A 15,383-nucleotide genomic window follows, 5' to 3' on the forward strand; every position below is an offset into this window, starting at 1 on the left:
CGACATTCATCTACAACCTGTAAACTATAAAAAAAATATAATAGTGATCACAAAGCTTCGATTTTGATCCAACTAATTTTTGTCTGAGTAAAAATTTTGAAACTAAAGAATGATTTTGAATGAAAACAAAGAAGATATATATATACATATATGTTGAATTCTATTATGTTGACAAAAATAGTGAAGAAGTTGAGGGCTAGAAAATCAAGTATATGTAATTGAATCAAGTTAGATGCGCATCAATCATATTCTCTCAATATACAAATCGGTTTGTTCTCTAATTTAACGTATATCTCAATATTTATAGAAGTATTTCCTTAGTAGAGTCCTATTTTAGAAGTATGTCCCAAGAAAGTCTACTTAATATAATAATAAATAATTAAATAATAAATTTAAAAAATAGTGAAAAGACAGTTTTGTCTAAAGAAGAGTTTTTTAACGAAGGATATAAAATTCAAATAATTTTTCTAAAGGCGTTCACACTTTTAATATATTATAGATTTTACGATATCACTTCTAATTAGTTAACCATTAATGTTAAAATAGTTTGACGACTCATATAAGGTCTATTTAAATTTTTTTCACAAATATTTTTTTAGAGTAGTTTTATTATATTGCTTCTAAATAGTTATTATAAGTCATTTAAGTATTAAATTATAAATAATATTTAATAACAAGGATAAAATAGATAAAAGTTATAAATTTAAAATGGTTGGATGAAGAATCTTGCAATTGTAATATTCGTGTCAAAAAGAAAGTATGAAAGTAGTACATCTACTAAGATCTAAATGATTAGATTCAAACAAAAAATTAAATACACAATTACGAGCTAAGATTTGAATAATTAAAATATCATTTTTTTTATTAGGAGCAACTAAATGAAGCTTAAAATACGTAAGCAAGGAAAAGAAATTTTATTTTTTTAACTACTTTTTTATTTTGGTGGTCGACATGCGTACCGGTCACTGCTTGCTCTGTGATTTTATTATCATCCATAATTAATTATTATATGTGGTTTACGTATTAGAAAATTAATAATATTTAATTAAAAAAAGTTAAATGGACATTTATGACATGTCTATTTTAACTGCTTCAACCGTAATTTTACTATAACACCTTTAATTAGTTATTATATATCGTCTAAGTATTAAGAAATTAATAATATTTAAAATATAAAATAGACATAAAATGATAAATTAACTCTTGATGTTTTAAATTAACTTTACATCTTATATGAGGTCCACTTAGATTATTTTCACAAGTATTTTTTATAGCAATTTTTCTATATCACTTCCAATTAGTTATTATGAGTCATTTAAGACATGTCTGTTTCACTACTTCAATCGTGATATTTTCTTTACTCTAAATATTATATCAGTGCCACTTAAATTATAATAGAAGAAAAAAATTATAAAGCAGAATAATTAAAAACTTAAATTATTTTAAAAAAATAAACTTTTTACGTCACTTCATGAATAAATATATTTCTTTAACACTTAATGAAAGATCTAAACTTTAGGTAATAAAATTATCGAAAGAATATAAAGTGTGATTAAATTTCTATATACACTCATATTATATATAAATATATCAATACTTAATTATGACAATTTATTCTACTAATTTCATAATAATTTAAAAAATTTATCCAACATTTTGGGCACGGACCTACCGCCACCAGTATTGATGTAATTACAATTCTCATTTTATATTATATCGAAAAGAAAAAAATCAAATAATTTGGAAATAGCGCGTGTAAAATATGGAAGGGAACATATCACACGTACATACCTATATATCCCACCAACCGACGTTCCATCATCTTCCTCTTCATCAATTTTCAGCTCATTACTCTGCACCTTCCTTTTTTTTGTACTAATATTATCTTTCCTTTTTTATTATCTTCATTAGATAATATTAATATTCCATCACTTATAACAATTGCTTCTATTTCTTTGTTGTAATCTTTGTTATCAAAATTATGGATGAATTTGGTGTGTTGGTTGAGAGATATGGAGTCAAAGTTCAAGGCGGAAAGTCAACGCCGATGGCTAATATGAAGGCCAAAGCCAATTCCGCCAATGGATTTCCAACGAATATCGGGTTTAATTCGGGTCAAAATCCGGGTTATGAATCCGATTCATTTGCGGATGATTTAGGTGGGATTTTCCGGTCCAAGAGTAGGCAGAATTATGATGATAATGATATATTTGGCGGTGTTTTTGCGAATTCAAAGGAACAGAATAATAATAATGTGGATATTGAATCAGTATTGGGAGGTTCAATAAATAATAAAAATGCATATGATGATTTTGGTACGTTTTGTATGGAAACGAAGAAGAGTGATTCGATTGATGATTTATTTGGGAATTTGGGGTTGAAATCGGATGGTAAGAAGAATGATTCAGCTGGAAAGAGGTTAGAAAGTGACGATTTGATTCCGGGATTTGGTGATTTTAGCTCACCAAATTATGGGTATGCATTTACTTCAATTGCTTAATTTTTTATTCGTTTTTTGGTAAATTTATAACTTCAATTACTTACTATGTATTTGTTTTTCCAATTTTATTTTCTGCCTGTTTATGTTTTAGCTCAGAAGTCAGAACTTTCCAGTTGATTCGCTATTTGTTACTCCCTCGTTTCAATTTGTTTGTTTGTTTGTTTTTATGGAGTTTAAGAAATTAAAGAACGACTTTTGGATCTTGTGGGATCTTTGAAATAAGTATCTGAAAACTATGGTAAAAAGTACTATAAGTCGCAAGAATTAATAATCAAAGATATTCAAATTATGGTTACAAAAAGACTTGTTTGAATCCAAAGGCGAACTCAGGATTTGAATTTGATGGGTGCACCTTTATATTTAACATAGTAATTAATAGTGTCTAAGTTCGACATGCAGTTCTTTGAAAACTTATTAATTATAGTATTTTATAAGCAAACTTTTAATATTATTGAATATCATTAATTAGATTTGATATGTAAAAAGTGTGTTATCCATCTTACTTGAATTCAATGCACTTTTATATTTTAAATAATAATAATTTTTTTTTGAAAAATATGAAATTCGAGAGATTTGTTTGCTAGATGATTGTATGAAAAATATTTGGTTTAAGCCTATCTCAAACTTTAAATTACTAATATTTTAAATAAAAAATAAGTTAACGATCAAAAGATAAAAAGAAATAAACATTTACAGTACAAGATGGGGAGAATATCTACATTTTGAAGTTGGAAGGGAGCTTGTATTTTGAAATAAAATTAAAAATACGTTAACAATGTCCACAATACACAAAAGAACAAAGAAAAAGTGTAAAATAAATGATTACTAAGTAGGAATTTTTTTTTAATCAATTGATATATATGTGTGTGTATGTGTGTTTGCACTTAAAATTCCAAACAGAAAACAACAAACAGATAGTGTATTTGGAAAAAGGAGCAATAAAAAAATGTTGTTGTTGGGCTTCGAAGCCGAGTCATCACGCAATAAAAAAGACTTTAATTGGCAAGCTCAGCCATCTTGCCAATCAAGTCAATTGTTTTTGGGGGTGCACAACATATATTTAACATAACATCCTGATATATATACAGATATACAAATTATATATACAGAGTTTTTCTCGAGGCTAGCGGGTGCACGTGCACCCTCTACTGCCAAGGTAGGTCCGCCTCTGTTTGAATCTCGAAATTCCAAAGGTGCCATGTAAATTGGGACGGAGGGAATATTTAATTTGTCAATTTTCTTTTATGTCTGTTTATGTTTTAGCCCCAGGGGTCAGAACTTTCCAGTTGATCCACAATTTCCTACTCCCTCATTTCAATTTGTTTGTCTAGTTTTAATTTGATACGGAGTTTAAGAAATTAAAGAACGACTTTTGAATTTTGTGGTATTAAACTAAAGATACGTAAATGTATCAAAATGTACTTCAATCTTTATAGTTTTAATCATGTCATGTGAAAGTTAGAATTAAAGAGTTGCCGAAAAAGGGAAGATATTTCCTTTTTGAAATGGACTAAAAAGGAAGGTAAGACAAAAAAAATTGGAATGAAAGGAGTGTGTTGGTATATTTTTAGTTTTGAGAACTGTGACGCAAAACTAAAAGCAAAAAGGTTCATTTGTTTCATTACTTAAAGGAATTGTCAACTGAAGGCTAGGCTAGAAATCATCATATAGATTTCTGCTATAAGCTAAGAGCACACTATAACATTGAGAATGTATTTGGCCTTGCGATTTGAATGCTGAGATGTGAAAAAATACAGAGATGGTGTATAGAGAAGCTAAATTTTCTAAGATTATATTACATACACCTCCTTTTTATTACTCCCTCCGTTTCAATTTGTTCGTCTGGTTTTGATTTGACACAGAGGAAATAAGACTATTGTATCTTGTGGTTTTAAACTAAAGATATGTAAAATGTTCTAAAATGCCCTTTAATCTTGTGGTCTTAGTCGTGCCATTTGGATAGCTAGAATTAAAGAGTTTCCAAAAAAGGGAAAGCGATATTCTTTTTGAAATAAACTAAAAAGAGAGTAAGACAAACAAATTGAAACGGAGGGAGTATGCTTTTCTCAGCAAATGCCTTTCAAGTGTTTGATTGATTACCAGGTGTCCATCAAATTGTAATTTCTTTAGTAGTTCACTAGCATCTTGATCTTGGAGCTGCTTCAAGAGATACCATTCGTGTTGAAGTAAAGAATACGGATTGCCTTCTTGATACCCAAGTGGCTCATGTTAGGATCAGTGGCGGACCCAGCTTTTTTAGGTTGTGGGTGCTTTGAAAAAAAAATTATCAAACAATGCAGCTGCTGGGATTCGATCCCAAGATGTGAGACATGAAAGTTATGCCTAAAGCCAGAGCACCCAGCCATGCTTTTATTCTCTGGGTGCCTTTTTATATATTTTACCATTTTTTCACTATTTCTTATATAATTATACCTTTTCTACGTCGAGTTTAGTGGGTGCTCGAGCACCCCAAAAATGTACGTGGGTCCACCCCTGGTTAGGATGTGACCATCTTATGATATAACTATCATTGCCAAATGAACACTTCAAATTTATGCACAAACCTTTATCAAATGTGTAACTCAAATCTATAGTAAAGGGAAGCCTTGAAAAAACAATGAACTTAACTAACTTTTGCCACATAATAAAACTCTTTTGGGCTCTAGCTCTGCCATCCCTAGCGTGTCTTCTATTTGACATGCATGCATATCTTTGGTTAGTGGAGAAAGTAATTAAAAAAAAAAAAAAAAGGGCAACCTAGTGCACTAAAGCTATCGCTATGCGCGGCGTCCGGGGAAGGGCCCCACCACAAGGGTGCATGCAGCCTTACCTTGCATTTCTGCCAGAGGCTGTTTCAAGTGGAAAAAGTAATTGTCCTATTGAAATGCACTTCATTGGTTTTTTTTCATTATGTATAACTCTATTCATCCTGAGAAGCATAGTCTAAAACTATATATTTCTGTTTGTACAGCAGAAAACCAGACCCGAGAAGTCCTCAGCAATCAAATTCTTCTAAATCAAGCTCCTCTTCACCAGATGATCCATTTTTGGTTTTTGAATCATCCACCGGCGAGGCAAATGCTTCTTCTTGGCCATTTTCAGAATCATCAGAACATCATCCTCGAGTCAGCTCTGTGACATCTTCAATTGACGAACTTGAAGATTTTGCCAATTTTAAAGTTAGGAGTGATGCAACTGAACCACTACATGTTCCTAAAAAGGATTCCCCCGTAAAGAAGCCAGTGGAGAGACCACAAGAGAAATCCAAAAATGTGAAAGTGACAATCAACAAACCAAGCAATACGACAAAGCCAAAATCTGCAGCTGAGGTATTGGATAAAGACTGTTGGGTTCCAAGATTTTGTGTGTATTGATCTGATGATATAACCTGTTTGGTTCTCATGTCATGTTTCTCCCTATACCCTTCTTCTTTCAGGGCCATATGTCGGCAGGTTTCCATGAGAAGGGAAGGCCACAAGAAAAGAAGTCATCATTCAGTAAAAAGAATGTGTCGCCTGTGAAAAACTTTGTCGACGACTTAATGTCTTTTGGAGGTGACTTAATTTCACACGCGTCTCAATTCTAATATATCATACCATTTCCTGCTTTTAATTTTTTTCGCCTTTGTATACATGCAGACTCTGCTCCTTCCTATGAAGCATTTCAAGAAGTTGTGGATGAAAGTGAAGAAAGAAGAAATGCTAGGTTGAAACAGCATAAGAAGACCCAAGAGCGCATGGTAATCTTTCCTATAGCTGGCCTTTAGCCCGAGTATTGTGCTACCTTTTCCTCATTACTTGCAATAACCTTCTTATTGTTGGATGAGTATTGTGCTAGCATGTATGCATAACTTGCAATGGCCTTCCTACTTTTAGATGCATTAATTCAACCTTGATTCTACTGAAAGTGAATGGTTTTTAAGTTAGTTTTGATGTGTGGCTATTTGAAAAATTCAGCTACATTAAGAAAAGAAAAATCTGTATATGAGTTGGTCAAATGTTTGCTTGAGTTATCATTTAACTGAGAGGCTTTAAAGATGTACCAGATGCATTAGAAAAGGCAGTGTGAAGAACTCCTGGCCGGGTGAGTTTGGTTTGTGATGTATCTCCTTAACTATCATTTTACCCTTAGATTCGGGGTTTTATTTTTCTCTTTAATGCATTCTATCAAACTTTAAATTAGAGAGAGGGAGAGTTAGAGCCTGGAGGGACGGAGGAAACAACGTTCGTCAAGTACTACAACACATTGACAACTTGATGTCTAATGGTTGTATCTTCCTTTGGGACTTGTAGTGCAGAAAAGAAAAAAGTTAAGCATTTCTTTAGAGTTGGTTGGGAAAGTGAGAGATGTTCCAAGTTCAGTGTGTAATTTACAAATGATCATTCTAAAACAATGCAAGCAAGGTCTCTTATTTAATGGGGTAAATCCTCAAGATTGGTTCCTTCTGTTTCTTGTGCAGCTTTTGTATTACCTTTTCTAAAGGCGGATTCAAGATTTAAAGTTCATTGGTTTTGGGTTCTAGCCCTTTGAAGGTGCTGGTTCTAAATTTGTACGCCGTACATATTAAATAGATTTTTCAAAAAAATACATTTGGCCCAAAGTTACTAGGTTCTGCTGAACCCGTACCGTACATCTGACCTCGACCTTCTCATTTTGGTGTAATATAGAGTATCGATATGGGCTTTAACTATCAGTTGGAATTCCATTGTGGAAATTTGCCAATGTGATATTTACTTTCCTTTGATATGTTTGAGTTGTTTGCTATGTTACACGGATCCTTAGTTTCCTCTCTTGAAACGGTGTTCATCCACATTACACCAGTGCTTGAACGGGATTCAAATAATATCCCTTCATTATCTTGAGGATCCTCAACTGGCATTGAGTTGCAAATGAAAGGATGACTAATGGGAGAAGAAGATGACGAGAGAACAAAAAGTACAAACCTGGTCCATTGTTGTCGTCTATTTGGCCATCTATCCCTCAATCGCTTCCTTCATGGCTTGCTCATCCTTGAAGGTAGCTAAGCCACAACTCAGTGACAAAGAATTTAACAGAAGGAAAGGAAGAAGAGGCTTTAGTCAGCATGACGATTAAATAGTGAGAGAGAAGAACAAAGAAATTCTGTATGAGGAGTATTTTGTTTTTGAGGCGAAAGAATCGTGAAACCTTCCTGAGAAAGAAGAGCTAGGAAGATGAATAGAAATACGAGGAGAGTTTTTATGTGGGGGCTTCAGATTGGAAAGTGTCGAACTGGAGTAGATATGCCCTTCTTTTGGACTTGGTGTCGGCTGTTGTTTTGGTTAAAAAAGGTTTCTTCAGCCAACTTGATCCACATCCCCTGACAATCGTGCACACTTTTATATTTTATTGGGTTTACGCTGTAGAAGCCACCACAGGCTCAAGGAAGTTCATTTTTCTTTATGGAAAGAAGTTCAGTATCTGTATTTTGAGTTTAGGAAAACAGAAAACCACTTGAAATAGGCAAGTAAAAAATGAGCTCACTTGGAGAAATCAAGTGGAGTGTAATTAATCACTTCAGTCTTCTCGATATTTGTTGCTACATTTTTTACAGCTCTATGTTTTAGGAGTTGAACATAAATATTACTATATTAGCCGTACCTGAGCACTGGTAAGTCTGTAACCATACTTCTATTCATATCCCAAATCCCGAAGTTTAGGTGATGACAAATCTGACTTCTAGTCCAGTTGTTATTTGCATCTCAGAATGCTTCCAGGGTGTACATATATAAAAGAATGGAAATGCTATTCCGTGGTGTTATTTTGAAGTGAAGTAGTTGCATTGGGTTACTCTTTACCGTATCTGATTCTTTTTCTTTATGTGTCAGGCCAAGGCTTTGGCTGAGAAGACTCAGCGTGATCTTCAGTCTCAGAATGAGCAGGAAGAGAAGCATGTAAGTTTCTGCTGATTGCTTAGAGCTGCCAATTAGTGATTTTCACCTAAGTTGCGCGGACTCTTCACTTTTGATGCCGCACCCGTGTCAAATTCTCCAAAGACTACTTTTGGCGAAACCGACACGCACCCGCTGACATTTTTGAAGAGTCCGAGCAACGTAGAATATCACAGGCTGCATGAATTCTTCTGGGGATGAAAGCAAAAGGAAGGAAAATTATTGGGTGTGGAAATTCCTTCAGTTCCCTTTTGTCTTTCTTTCATATCGCTGTCTCTAGTTGCTTTATTTTCTTAAATCTAAAATGATCTCTGATATTTCTCACATGGAGTCATAGCCTCTACGATCTTGGTAGAGAATCAAAGAGCTTCCGCTGCCGACAAGCGGCTATTACCCATATATGCTGCCCGTCTGGCCAATAATTATGTTAGCAAAACTTGGACCACCATTCTAATAGGAATAGTATATATAATCCTACTTATATTCTAACAATACCTGCTCGAACATTCTGTATGTATTATTTCCTTTGATTTTGAACAAACTGTTTGCTGCAGAGGCTTGCTGAGACGCTGAACTATGATATAAAACGTTGGGCTACTGGAAAGGAAGGCAACCTCCGTGCATTGCTGTCGTCACTACAACATGTATGTAATTAGCTAATCTTGAAAGCCATTTTTGACCTGTTAGGATACTTTCAAGACATAATCGGATGAGCTTACTGTTTTCTATCAGGCCAGTTCAGATACTTCTCAAGTTAGTTTGATTCAATCCATAATCCACTTCTTGGTTTCATGTTGGGTAAAAATGGAATTAAGCTGGATAAAATTACTCTAGATTTGCTTCTTACAGTTGTGGATGGGAGTAGTTCCATGTTCTTACTATAAAATTTTGTGTGTAGTCTTTTGATCTTATTGCCAGTTTGATGTTTGCTCTAGCTTTTGCGTCATTAGCATTCGTTAGAGTACCTATCTTTTATCTGTGATGCCATCTGGGCTGGTTGAATCTGTTATTTCTGAACCGTTGCTTTATGAAATGCTCTTCAGTTTAGATTCAGTACTTCATGGAACTTCATGCACAAAGCTGCACTACAACTATGAGAAGACGATTATATTTCATACACATTTCTGCTGCACTACAAATATGAGAAGATGATAGCTTATAATACCGCCAGTAGTTATGGGCTTTTGCAAGGTTTACATAGTTGTGACCATAGTTCTTGCAATGTTGAAGGTATTGTATCAAGTGTCCTGACATAGTCCATTGCAACTATTGAATGCTATGCAGGTATTGTGGCCTGAATGCGGTTGGCAGCCAGTTTCATTGACCGATCTGATTACTTCTACATCTGTCAAAAAAATTTATCACAAGGCAACTTTATGTGTCCACCCAGACAAAGTTCAACAGAAAGGGGCCACAGTTCGGCAGAAGTATATTGCTGAGAAGGTTTTTGATCTTCTCAAGGTACGTATATATGTTTATCAAGTGGTGAATTTCACAGTTTTAATCCTCATTGCTGACATGTATATGTTTGTCATTTGGTTCACGTATTACTTAGAGGGTGTTTGAGTTGACTTATTTTAAGTAGCTTTTGGCTTTTAAGCTCTTTTTTATTTTTAGAGGTGTTTGTGAAAGACAAAAAGTGCTTTTAAGCACTTGCTTTTAGGCTGAAAATATTACAAAAATAAGCTAAGCCTTTAGCTTATTAGCTGCTTCAAAAAAGCCAATCCAAACACCCCCTTATTTGTGTATGTGGTAAATAATAAAGTAGCAGTGGTTAAGCGGGAATAATAATACATAAAATGTTAGGCAAAGATTAGCCAACTTTTAGAGCATTTTGTTTTTAGACGATCTTTATACAACATGCATTGTTGTTGATACATATTGTCATTATTGTCATTCTGTATTGTATCTCGCATCAAATAATGCATGAATTCCCTCATAACATATGTTGGTGTCAAGTTAAATACTACAAATCAAGCACTACATTAGTTATATGGGGATTGGTTTCCGTTATTAGGTTGGACACTGCATTAAATATTCTTTTATGTGTCCATCCAAACATTATATTATTTATGCGAAATCTTATGTAGGGATTATCTTCACTATTGACCCAACAAATAGCCCTAATGGAGTCAATAATATGGGAGCATAATAAGGGATCTAAAAATGTGTTGGCCATGGAGTGAACCATTTTTCTTTTATCCTAAAGAAAAATACTTTATCACAACCAACTCAATGTTCAGACACTTAACCTCTTTGGATGAAAAAAATGATTTTGTTGCTTTAGCTGTGATCCTGCTAAAAGTTCATACTCAATAGTTGGGTTAAGGTTTTATATGATTAAAATTTAATATTGGAAAAGAAAATCACTTAATATGCTAGATTAAAAATGTGTCATAAGTTCAAGTCGAATAAATTTGATAATTTATATGGATTCAACTAGTGATCCATATCATATATGATGCTTCTAATTTTGAACCCAAAAGTGATGCTGCTAATGAAATATATTTCTTTCCCAGGGTGTAATTATGATATTTTGGTTAACTGCATATAATGACTGCACTTGTAGTATTGTTTGTAAAGGGAACTGAAATAGTTGAGAAGTAAGGATATGGATAGGAGATGCCAATTTTATAATTAGTGTGAGGAGCAGTCAAACCTTTCTTATAATTGCTACTGAAATATAGAGTTATAGCAAGGAGCTCATCGAAGAAAAAGAAGCAAACTGACTTGTCGGGAAGGTTGAGGAGCAGTTCAACTCATAATAGTTATTCCTCTTTATAAATTAAATGACACCTCCTAGGGAGTCCATCTAAATAAGTCAAGATAAATGCTTAGTTTGCTTGGCAGTTCAAACTTAACATGTACTGGTGCCGTTGCCCTTGACATGTACTGTTAGGCAAAGCTGAACAATTTTGGGTTGTTTTGTTCTTATGAATTTTACGGCAAATGAATCTAGTGTCTGTATATGTCAATTTTTAGTTGCTCGGACTCTCCAAAAATGTTGCCGCATCCGTGTCGGGTCCTCCAAAAATGCACTACTTTTGAAGGATGCGACACGCATCCAATGACATTTTCGTAGAGTCCGAGCAATGTATGTCATTATCTACATCATCCTTTTGGAGGGAGTATGGAATACATACAATTAATTCAATCAAAATCTTTGAGTGGAATGGTTAAAATTTTGATGTACACGAAAACTCTCCTTCATATGATTAGGGGAACCAAAAAAAAGAGAAGTATCACTGATCACTTATTCACTTCTACTGTGCTTCCAAATCTCTTGATATACATCTTTTCCTTTGGTTAACATTACTTCCTTATCTCTTGGAAAGTAGCTACTACAACTTTTCCTTTTATACCAACTAAATCCAGCCAAAAAAGAGAAGAAGTGGATGAGCAGTCTATGATTGTGGCATATACATTCATGTGTCACAACTCACAAGATCTAGTACTACATTTTGAATGTGCCAACTGTTACCCAGTGTCGCAGTTTGGTATTGTGTTCTCTAGTATGGAGTACTGTTATCTGTCATATGGTGTAATATGCACAGGAAGCATCATGCTGTTCTGAGATTATTCTGAAATTTGACCACAGGAAGCATGGAATAAATTCAACACAGAGGAACTAAGATGAGTTCGAACAGCTTTAAGGTCTCCTTACTGAAAGCAGATGATTAACTGCTGTCCCTTTGCTTGGAAGAAGCAACGATGTATGAGTGCTCTAATTGTTGTGCGAATTGGCTCAACTTTAATGTTTTGGTGGACTGACACGATATTTAGTAGCTTCACCAGGAATTAGTGCCATCACGAATGTGAATGTTTACAATCTCCGGCGATGTATTTAAAACGGAGTAGCTTTTGGTTCTTGGAGTTGTCAGATATATGGATATCTTCATCAGCAGCAGTAGGTTTTTGTGCATAATTCATTGATTTAGGTGAAACACCATGGTTGGTGACATGTTGCATGTGAAACACCTATCGGAGGTCATAATATTTTGCTCCTTTTCTTGTGCATGAACGCGTATATATAGATGTACCGGTTTAGATTTCAAGGATTGTGTTTCAATTGAGGTTGGAATTTTTCAGTGATCTCCATGAAATTGTTTGCTAAAAGTAGGATCATATCAGAATTGTTCTTTTTTAAGTTTTGAGGGTTATATTAACATTCATAAAAAGCATCTAATGAAATTATGAAGAGACATCTTCCATTCATATCAACGAGGATTCTTAAATTCTTAAATCTTAAATTATCTGGAGTGATATGAAGCTACAGCTAGCCGATCGTATTATTCTGTTAAAAAATCTCTGTTGATAGAAAGATTCCTTAGATATATAGATAGAATAGATGTTAAATGGATAGACGAATTCATTGAGAGTTTTTGGGCTGGAAAAGCTCGTAGATTTAAATGAATCATTTTTGTTGTCTCTCTTCTTCGCTCCCCACCCCAAAATTGGCACATGGCACAGCGGTCATTCGCTTTGTGTGAGATCGGGCGTCAAATCATATATCATTTTGGTAGGAGTTGAAAATTACCTGGATACAAGTTGTGAACTGTTCTTTTCTCCACTTCCTTCTAGCATTTGATTTGCCAGCCCAAAATATTCTGGTACTGCATTTTTTGAAGTTCTTGAAAGGTGAACAAAAGACATTAAAATGACATATTGCAACTGGTTGACATGCTTTATTAGTATGAAATTTTTTCCGAATTAAGCAAGTCTACTGAGCTCATTTCTCTCTTGTTTGTCTCCTTTTTTCTGACCCTATCATGAGGAATAGTAGTAAGTAGATCAATAATGGAACATCTCTCACAATTCCAAGTTTTTAATTTTATTTGTCAAAACAATTACCAACATTGAGAGTAGCGTTTTACGTGACGATGAACCCATAATGAAACAAACACCAATATAAATTAGAGATGATCCAGACTTTAATTTAGTATCCAGACTAATTTGTTTTTTGTCATGACATTGCATTGAAATTATTTAAACTAAAGAATGAAATGATATTGTTACTTTTTATTTAGGATAAATTACATAAAATTTAAATTTAAGAGACTATATTGTCCAATATCCCTTACATTTTTTAAATTTATATTAAATCCCGATTTTCAACTTTACTCTTAATACATATCAACAAAACCCCACATTTTATTTTTACTTCACCATTAACTCATGCAAGATATATATTTATTTTCAAAGATTTCCTTTCCAAAAATTTCTCCTAATTTATAATCAGTTAAAACATCTTCCATATCCAAATATTTTTTTACCAACAAAGGTCAACATTAATAATAAGCCGATAATTTGGTTCAATTGCCTTAGTAATGTCATCATATATATGATTCAAGCCTGTGGAAGACAAGAAATCAAGAAAAAATATTCACCTAATTGGAAAACAACTAATAATTAAGGTTGAAACAAAATATTGATAATTATAAAGTCATTATATTGTCCCGCGAAAAGTGCTTACTCCTTTCAAGACTCCGTAAAACTCTTCCAAATTATAATCATCAGTTAAAATATCTTTCATCTTCATTACTCTTATCTTCTTCAAATCTTCAATATACTATATTAAATTATAAATTTTTTCAGTTATTTTAAAAAGGTGAGTTAATTATTTAAATGGATTTTAAGCTAATCCGCTTGATACATATACAAAAATATTAGTTTTCTGGATACATTTTCATAGTGTAACGGTGATTCGTATGAATGATACTTTTATTATTAATATATGAGTGATACATTTGTTGACACTGTATGAGTGATATATTTTGCTGTTAGATTATTGGTGATACATTTATTGTTAATGTATGAGTGTTACATTTGCTGTCAGATTATTGGTGATGCATATGTCTTAAATGTTTTTATATCTATTATATTTTTGATTCATTTTCTAAATAGGTGATATATTTAACATATGAATAAATGAATCATCTTTTAAATTGTGTTTTTCTCAGAACATTTATTTCAACTTTAAAAATGTATCACTAATACAACAGATATCCTCTTAGAACTAATGCAGACATTATTAATATGAATCATAGAACTTTCATAAACATTTAATATGAATCATATAAATTTCAAACTCACACTCTATAAATATGAATTAGAAATTTTAAACTTCAACTTATATGTCAAGTATGCTAAATGTATCATATATATTGAATATCTAATTTTGAAAAAAAAATCATAGAAATACAACCAAATGTATCACACATATTTCAGATATATCATATAGTAATCCTCCGTCGCCAAATAATAATTCAAATAATAATTCAGAGATGTATCATGTATTCAAATAATAATTCCTCTTCTCCTCCTTCTCTTCTTCATTCACTTCCATTGCGTCGTACTAGTCTTCAACTCTGTGATTATCCCTTGAACATATTCACACATATCACCACAATGACAAGCACCCATGCAAAATTCAGGACAAGGCATACAACAATAGTGGTACTTCCTTGGATCTCTTCTGCGAGCATTCTTTCCAGGGTGGACAAATGGGCACTCTGTCCAGTCATGTGAATAGGCTCTAGAACAAGGCCGAACCTTAAAAGAGAATATACGGAACTCGTCAGTTCAGTATATATTGTTCTTGATATCAGGGAGAGAAGGATCTATTGGATATTCTTTTTTTCGGTGTCGAATTAGCAGGGATATCATCAAACTTCAATGCCATGGGCGGAGACAAGGAGTCTGTTGGTGAACAAGGAGATCCATTTTCTGGTGATGAAAAGAGAATGGGAGTTGATTGGGGATATTGCTGATTTTGTGAATCTCATTAATTCATTGTGTAACTGATTGTGCGTGATTTTACTCCACTGAATAAAAGAGAATCTGTTACTTCCTAAAATAAAGATCTAATTTGTTTCAAATGTATCACTTTTTTATATATATCACCGTATACCATATGTATCACTATTTAAAAAAATGAGATAAGATGTAATTAACAAATTAATCGAGAATTTATG

General features: G+C 33.2%; 1 protein-coding gene across 3 annotated transcripts; it reads left to right on the forward strand.

The window, feature by feature from the left end:
* Positions 1-1,747: 1,747 nt before the first annotated feature.
* LOC107873015 (putative tyrosine-protein phosphatase auxilin) lies at positions 1,748-12,464 on the forward strand. 3 transcript variants are annotated; one of them, XM_016719705.2, is made up of 8 exons: positions 1,748-2,475; positions 5,472-5,829; positions 5,937-6,054; positions 6,139-6,239; positions 8,347-8,412; positions 8,964-9,053; positions 9,694-9,870; positions 12,008-12,464. In XM_016719705.2, the coding sequence occupies exons 1-8, from the start codon at positions 1,982-1,984 to the stop codon at positions 12,044-12,046; spliced, it is 1,443 nt and encodes a 480-aa protein (XP_016575191.2). In that variant the 5' UTR covers positions 1,748-1,981; the 3' UTR covers positions 12,047-12,464. The 3 variants fall into 3 exon arrangements, with proteins under 3 accessions (XP_016575191.2, XP_016575192.2, XP_047270919.1); XM_016719706.2 differs by having other exon boundaries at positions 1,791-2,475; positions 5,475-5,829; XM_047414963.1 differs by lacking the exon at positions 12,008-12,464 and having other exon boundaries at positions 1,805-2,475; positions 9,453-9,757.
* Positions 12,465-15,383: the final 2,919 nt, after the last annotated feature.

This window comes from Capsicum annuum, chromosome 6 (assembly GCF_002878395.1).
Source record: "Capsicum annuum cultivar UCD-10X-F1 chromosome 6, UCD10Xv1.1, whole genome shotgun sequence".
NCBI classification, from domain to species: domain Eukaryota; kingdom Viridiplantae; phylum Streptophyta; class Magnoliopsida; order Solanales; family Solanaceae; genus Capsicum; species Capsicum annuum.

What these genes read in the sequence shown, in the direction of transcription:
- LOC107873015 (XM_016719705.2), top strand. Translation starts at nt 1,982, where the DNA reads ATGGATGAATTTGGTGTGTTGGTTGAGAGATATGGAGTCAAAGTTCAA. An exon ending in TTTAGCTCACCAAATTATGG is followed by an intron (nt 2,476 to 5,471) that starts GTATGCATTTAC and finishes CTGTTTGTACAG; the next exon opens with CAGAAAACCAGACCCGAGAA. An exon ending in TGCTGTCGTCACTACAACAT is followed by an intron (nt 9,054 to 9,693) that starts GTATGTAATTAG and finishes AATGCTATGCAG; the next exon opens with GTATTGTGGCCTGAATGCGG.